The following is a 7,500-nucleotide window of genomic DNA, read 5'->3' on the forward strand; positions in this document are numbered from 1 at the left end:
CCACGACGTAGCCGTAGAGACGAAGCCGGCACTTGTTTTATTTTATTTCACTTTATTTGGTTTTATTTTACTTTATTTAGTTTTGTTTTATGTTATTTAGGAGGTGGTAAGATGAGAGGGAGGGTGGAGGGGTGTGGAGTGTTTTCAGGGATGGAATGGGTGGGAATGATTTTATGCCTTTTCCTTTTTGGCAACCTCCCTTGTAAGGGGGAAAAAGCCTTGGTATATGTATGTATGTATGTACTTTTATCTTATTTTGTTTTTTCTTATTTTATTATTTTCATTCAAACTTATTTTATTTGACTTTCCTTCATTTTATTTTAGTTTAGTTTATTTATATTAATTTTATCTTACTTATATTAATTTGATTTTGTTTTTTATTATTTTCATATCTATTCTATTTAATTTACCTATCGTCATTTTTTTATTTTTTTAGCTATTTTATTCATATTGATGAAAGACTTTAGAATAGAACAATGAAGCAGAGAATGTTTAGATGTGGTATGGCACCTGGTATCTGGAACATTTTATTTATTTTATTTTTTTTTTCTGTATCCTTCCTCCTATGAAGATAAAGGACAAAAAAACGGGGGAGTCCCACAAAATTACCAGGAAAAGTTTTTTTTTCAAACATACACGAGCCCATGGGAGCACTTGAGATTCAATACTCCCTCCTCTTCTCCCTCCTCCCTTCCTCCTCCACTCCTATCCTCCTCTCCCTCTCGCCTTCCTCCTTTCCTCCTCTCCTCTCCCTCCTCTGTCTCCTCTCCCTCCACCTGCCTTGCTTCTTATATAACGCTGGGGCTGTAGTTTCATAGACACAGTCCTCCCTCGTTGTTGAGACAAGAACCCCATTCTCAGTCAAGAGTCTTTTGGAGTTGGATCACTTGGCGTTCCTCAAGGTAAGAAACTTTGCCGTTTCTCTTCGAGGAAGAGGTAACCTCCTCTACTTCTTGGTGTGCTGAAGAAGACATTTCGTTATGTTTCTGGTACGCTTAGTTGGTGACTTTCTGGTAATTCCCGTAAGGGATCTGGGTTTAAACTCACCATCCCAAACCCACTTGGTGGGAAGTGAGAAACCCCTGGTAGAGAAAAGACCAGTCAATTGCGGCAACCAGCTGGGTTTTTAGGCCGATGTTGAGTCGCCTCACCACCTGGCCAGGGATGTCGGGTCCAGATAATCGAATTTATGACCATCTGCTCATGAGTTCGATACGGTATCAACTGATTGTGTTCATTGGTTTTCAGCTATGAGACCTGAGCGTATTCTTTGGTATTTAGATTACATTAGTAACTACTAGAATTAGCTACAAGCGTATATATATATATATATATATATATATATATATATATACATGTATATATGTATATATATATATGTATATATGTATATATATATGTACATATATATATATATATGTATATATATATACATGTATATATATATAATGTATATATAAGTATATATATATACATGTATATATATATACATATATATGTATATATATATACATATATGTATATATATATACTGTATATATATATATATACATATATATATATATATATATTACCAAAGACAAAAATGCTTCGATTTGATGTGTCTTCTTGAATCACGATTCAACTAATCTGTTATGACTGTTAAATATTTTTAACATTGACTTAGGTCTGGATAACTTTTTGTTGATATTCCTAAAAAATTTCTGTGACTAACTTAAAACCTTTTGACGTGAGATAATCAAAGTTTGCAGTGATAGACGCGTCAGTGTATGAATTAGATTTACATGTATCCTATCAAAATTAGTTCCACAAAGCAAAAGCTCCTGGGTAAGTGGCGGTCACCAGGAGCTTTTGGATATCGACCCTGGGTAGCTTTGAGTCGAATGTGTAGAGGAATGCAGGAAGAAATGTAATTGATCGTAGGTATATACAGAAATTGGCAAGAGAATCAGATAGGAAGAGTTAAGTATACAATAATTTAGTCAAAAGCCTGTGGTAATAGATAACATTGCATATGTGACTAATATGGATTATTTAAAAACGCAGAATACACATATCAGTCGGTGAAAAGGGGTGTTATTTGCATATCACGTTTATAAAGATACATATAAGTTGCTACAAGTGAAGGGGTGACGTTAGCAAATCCTCCTGCACAAGGCTGTCACTCACTACACAAGCTTTCTGTGCAGAATAAGACCGGAGACTCGAGACCAAGTCCGGATTTTTTTTTCTTTTTCTTTTTTTTAATCAGACTGATTTTTGGAATACGGTAACACACGAGGTAAACAAATAAAAGGGAAAAATAAAGGTGGTGGTGCATTATATGCGCACAATATTGTGGTACCACGGTACGGAATGAAACTAGTACATGACTGTCTTCTTGTGTCATGGGATGTGTGTGATTCTCTCTCTCTCTCTCTCTCTCTCTATCTATCTATCTATCTATCTATCTATCTATCTATCTATCTATCTATCTATCTATCTATCTATCTATCTCTCTATCTATCTATCTATCTATTTATCTATCTATCTATCTATCTATTTTTCTCTCTTTAACTTTGTGTGCATTTGATAAATACATCCTAATGTTGTCCCCTTTTTTGCTAGATGCGTTGCTTGGCGGTCGTTCTTCTCTGCTGCGTGGTTGTCCTCGCATCTGCCGACCCGTTGCCCCAGAGAGGTGGCGGCGGTAGAGGTGGCCGTGGCTGCACCTACTGGTGTCGCACCCCATTCGGTGCTGTCTACTGCTGCAAGCACCCTGGTCAGGGCAACCCATTCCCAAATGGTAAGTCTGTTACTGGAGCTTCTGTGTGTGAAGGCAAAAGAAATTTAGATTGAAGAAGGAACTAGGCAAGAACTGGTTTACCAATGGAGTGATTAACGAGTGGAATAGATTAAGTAACCATGATGTGAGCTTTTAAACTGTTGGTTGTTTTTAACTCGTTGACACAAAACACCTAAACACTCATGCGCATGCATAAAACGACACCCGCAACCCCCGTTACACCCACATAACTATATGTTTGTGTTCTTCTTCTACCATAATGTATGTATATACATGTCCCCATAGGTGCATGCACGTGCCCACATATTTGTATGGCACTGTTGGAAGATCCCACATAACAATCCCTTTCGTCCTTTGAAAGAACTTTATTTCCAGTCTTTCAGCAGTGAAACCCGGCAATTGCCAAACATATTCGTTTGCCATTGTTGGAATATACCACTTAGCAATCCTATTCATCCTTTGAGAAAATCTAATATCCGATCTTTCAACAGTGAATCCCGGCAACTGCCCTCCTGTCCGGCCTCAGTGTCCACCAACCCGGTCGCATCAAGCTCCCCAAACTTGCGCTCACGACGGCGACTGCGGCCGCTGGAACAAATGCTGCTACGACACCTGCCTGGGCGAGCACGTCTGCAAACCTCCCATTTACCACGGGTAGACGACAGAAGGTTCCTCAGTGACGAGGACACTCGATCACTAGCTGATATTTGTTCTAAAACACAATCATGTTATTTGCGAAAACTAGACCTAATTGGTGCACATGTGATTCTTGCTGCTTGGCAATAAATTAAGAATGTGTTACGGTATTTTACTGGATATTACCTTTGCTAAATACATCGGATATGGAAAACTTATCAATGGAACAAAAGGAACACCCAGAGCAGAGTTCTTTTGTGTATTACATCGTCAGTGCAGAAGTACATAGAGTAAAAACAAGCATAGTAGAATAGCAAAGAAAAATAAACGTGGACACGAGGAGGGATTCATATGTCAACGGTAGGAAAAATGAACTTTGGACATCCCCTTGGGCACAAGGTGATGATCACACAGACACGCACGAACGCACAAATTCACACACACACACGCGCGCGCACGAACACACACACACACACACACACACACACACACACACACACACACACACACACACACACACACACACACACACACACACACACACACACACACACACACAAACACATATATATATATATGTATATATATGTATGTGTGTATGTGTGTGTGTATACTTATATACATATCTTCACTTATTGTAGATATGTCGATGACATATTTGTAGAGGTGAGAAGTGAGTCTCATCTTATGGAATTGCAGCAAGCCATGGAATCTTCTTCTGTCCTGAAATTTACCTATGAACTCAACTTACACAACAAGATCCCTTTCCTAGACATCCTAATTTCTTCAGAGGACGACCAATACCAGACCACCGTGTACAGGAAGAAGACAGACATAGGTAGATGCCTGAATGCTGCTAGCGAGTGCCCTCAACGCTACAAGTTGAGTGTCATACGTGCCTACCTCCGCCGTGCTTTCCGGAACTGCTCCTCATGGACCTTATTCCACCAGGAATTATCTCGCATCAGGCAGATACTTTCCAACAACGGATATTCTAACACAGTCATAGATAACGAAACAAGAATATTCATGACACGCATTTTTTCACAACAAGAACAAAACCAACCTCCCACCAAACATATAGTCTATTACAAAAACCAAATGACACCTGCTTACAAAACGGACGAACGCGTCATCAAAGAAATAATCACACGAAACACTACTTGCACCAACCCTAAAGACAAATTAGACATCATTATTTATTACAAAAACCCCAAGGTCTCCAACCTCCTTATGATGAACAATTTGTCTAAGAACCACAGTCCCCTCAAACAAACCAATGTGATATACAAATTTTCCTGTCCCGAAGAAGGTTGCAAACTTCTGAATAATGTATCTTACATTGGTGTCACTACGACTTCGTTGAGCAGGAGACTTACAATGCATGCTCGTGAGGGCAGCATACAAAAACACATGAAACAAACTCACAACAAAACCCTCACAAGACCACTTTTGGTGGATAACACGAAAATACTTAGACACTGCAGCAATCACAGAAAACTACACATTTTTGAGAAAGTATACATTTCACAACAGACTCCACTCATCAATATACAGACTGACACACTCGGTGCTCTCCTATTACATAAGAACTCGACTGTTCAAAGACATCCTCCGAGCATCGCAACTCCCAGAAACAACAGATCCTCCCTACGGAATCCGCAGCCGACATAATCCCACCGAACATAATCCCACCAGACATAATCTCACCAGTCAACAACAGACCCACCCCACGTAGCTCCATTGTGCGCCAACCTAGGTAGCAACTGTGACCTCTCCCAGTACCATGTATACACCAAATTTCTGTACTTAAATTGTTAGCCTCCTTTTATGTATTAGATACTTTTCTCGCCTGAAGATGGTTGAAAGCATCAACCGAAAGCTTGCATTATGTATTATTGTATAGTATTTTCTTAAAAATACAATATGGATCTCGGAAGCCTCGTTTTTGACCTCCCTTCTGATTACAAGAAGTCTATTCGGAAGATAGAGAAAACTACTAAGAAGTTAGTTGATACTGAATTTTCGCTGGTCTTTAACCAAACATGTTTAAAAGAGAACTTACTGCCTATTTATTCTAATTAAAAGGAATTGTGGTTGATAAATTTAAATCTGTTAACTGAGACCCATTCAGTGTTGTGCAAATACTTTCCCGCGTTGCATACCTACCAATTGTACTATTATGGTGGTGATGGGTTGAACGCAAAATTTCGTGTATGTGTATGTAACTCAAGTATACAAACATATAAGAAAAGTTACGCTCAACATATATCTCTCTTGATGGCGCAATCGATTAAGTCACTGTCACTTGTTACGTGCTAGCAAAAATTGGAGTACTTAGCTGTACCTCGTGTTAATTTCTGCATGTATGCCTTATCGAGTTATTAGTGAGCATTTGCCATAAATGTTGGAATTCGGCAAATGCTCACTAATAACGGCTATGCCAACTGTGACTTTGATGATATTACCAACAAGTTGTTGAGTGACCTTAAGCCCAGTCAGTGTTCCAAAGGTGTTTCTACCGCAACACCTTTACTGATTCTTATAAAAAGATGAAAAAGTAATAAGGGATATTATCAAGAAAAATTGTCGCTCCACCAGTGAGAACTCTGAAATCCGGGTTTTTTATTTATTATAGAAACCCCAGAACCAGTTCAATGGTTATGAAAAACAATGGAAATGGTCGAACTGACACTACATCCAAAACCAACGTGGTGTACCGGTTTCAATGTTTCGCCGAGGGCTGCGCACCTCGCAGTTATACGTACGTTGGATATACCAGATGTAGTCTCAGCAGAAGACTATCTTTACACCTGCAGGACGGAGCTATTAAAGAACATTACACAAAACATCATAACCAGACCATTGACAGAGACACCCTGATTAAGTGTACCAAAGTCACTGGACACAATGAGGGCCCAAGAAGGTTAAGAATTTTAGTCCTTCCATATTAGAGATAATATGCCTAGAATAAATATCCAATCCAATATGTCCTCCTGTATTTCCTTCTATAACGATGCGCTCTTGAGACGACGTTATATCGAGGTCCCCTCCTCCCCCACCCCTTCCCTCCTCCCACCCCCACTATGACCACCAGGCAGACTAAACAGTCAAGTATGATTCGAGTATAAGTACCCCGTCTCTCACTTACCAATTGTACTTCTCTCATAGACGTAAGTAACACTCGTGTATATCTTACTAATCTATACGTTTGTTATAACTTTTCATTTTGTTATTTACATGTTTATTTTCTTGTCTAAATTGTACCAATATTTTTGTTTTTCTTTAACATTACAGAATCTTGTCAATCCTGAAGATGTCTCTTTGATTATTTAATAAATGAAGTACTATAAAAATCTTGTTCGTACTCACCTCCCCGCAGGAAAAATCCTGATCAGAAGAATTAGAAATATTAAGAAGAAGTTGAATCATTGTGAAAAAGCTGTCCTATTCAATGTTACTTGCATTAAAGAAAATTTCCTTCCTTCCTTTACGATAGATATATATACCAAATAGAAAGAATAGAACTAAACAAGCTTATCAACCATAGACAGAGAAACATGGATGAAATAAAGGAAATTATTGGAAAAGGTCAAAGTATTAAAGGGACCGAGAGCAGCCATGCTTTAGGAAGACAGCAAATGATATGTTTGAAAGACAGAAAAGGAGAAATCATTGAATGCAGAGACAGATTAGTACAAAGAGTAGAAGAATTTTACTAAGAGTTTTATTCGTCGAAGACCGTAGTTGAGTCAGCAAATTCAGCTGCAGACGTTAGTAGTATACCAGAGATTACAAAGGAAGAAGTAGAATTTGCTCTAAAAACATTAAACAAGGAAAAACACCTGGGGAAGGTGGTATATTAATAGATCTGTTGAAAGACGTAGGGAAATTAGTTCACATCAAATTAGCTCAGTTGTACACCCAATGCTTGCGTCAAGAAAGCGTTCCTGAATCGTGGTGCAATGCTATAGTAATTTTGCTTCATAAAAAGGAGACCAGAAGGACCTTAATAACTATCGACCAATTAACTTGCTATCAAATGTATATAAAGTATTCTCCAAGTTCCTTACAAACAA

At 38.4% G+C, this 7,500-nt stretch overlaps 1 protein-coding gene across 1 annotated transcript; it reads left to right on the forward strand.

The window, feature by feature from the left end:
- The first annotated feature begins 743 nt into the window (after positions 1 to 743).
- LOC143026650 (uncharacterized) lies at positions 744 to 3,584 on the forward strand. The gene is made up of 3 exons (XM_076187406.1): positions 744 to 902; positions 2,608 to 2,785; positions 3,277 to 3,584. The coding sequence occupies exons 2-3, from the start codon at positions 2,608 to 2,610 to the stop codon at positions 3,441 to 3,443; spliced, it is 345 nt and encodes a 114-aa protein (XP_076043521.1). The 5' UTR covers positions 744 to 902; the 3' UTR covers positions 3,444 to 3,584.
- The last annotated feature ends 3,916 nt before the right edge of the window (positions 3,585 to 7,500 follow it).

This window comes from Oratosquilla oratoria, chromosome 1, assembly GCF_046742065.1.
Source record: "Oratosquilla oratoria isolate Oo_2021 chromosome 1, ASM4674206v1, whole genome shotgun sequence".
NCBI classification, from domain to species: Eukaryota; Metazoa; Arthropoda; class Malacostraca; order Stomatopoda; family Squillidae; genus Oratosquilla; species Oratosquilla oratoria.

Coding starts and splice junctions, on each gene's coding strand:
- LOC143026650 (XM_076187406.1), top strand. CDS start 2,608: ATGCGTTGCTTGGCGGTCGTTCTTCTCTGCTGCGTGGTTGTCCTCGCA. Junction 2,786..3,276: donor GGGCAACCCATTCCCAAATG/GTAAGTCTGTTA, acceptor ATCTTTCAACAG/TGAATCCCGGCAACTGCCCT.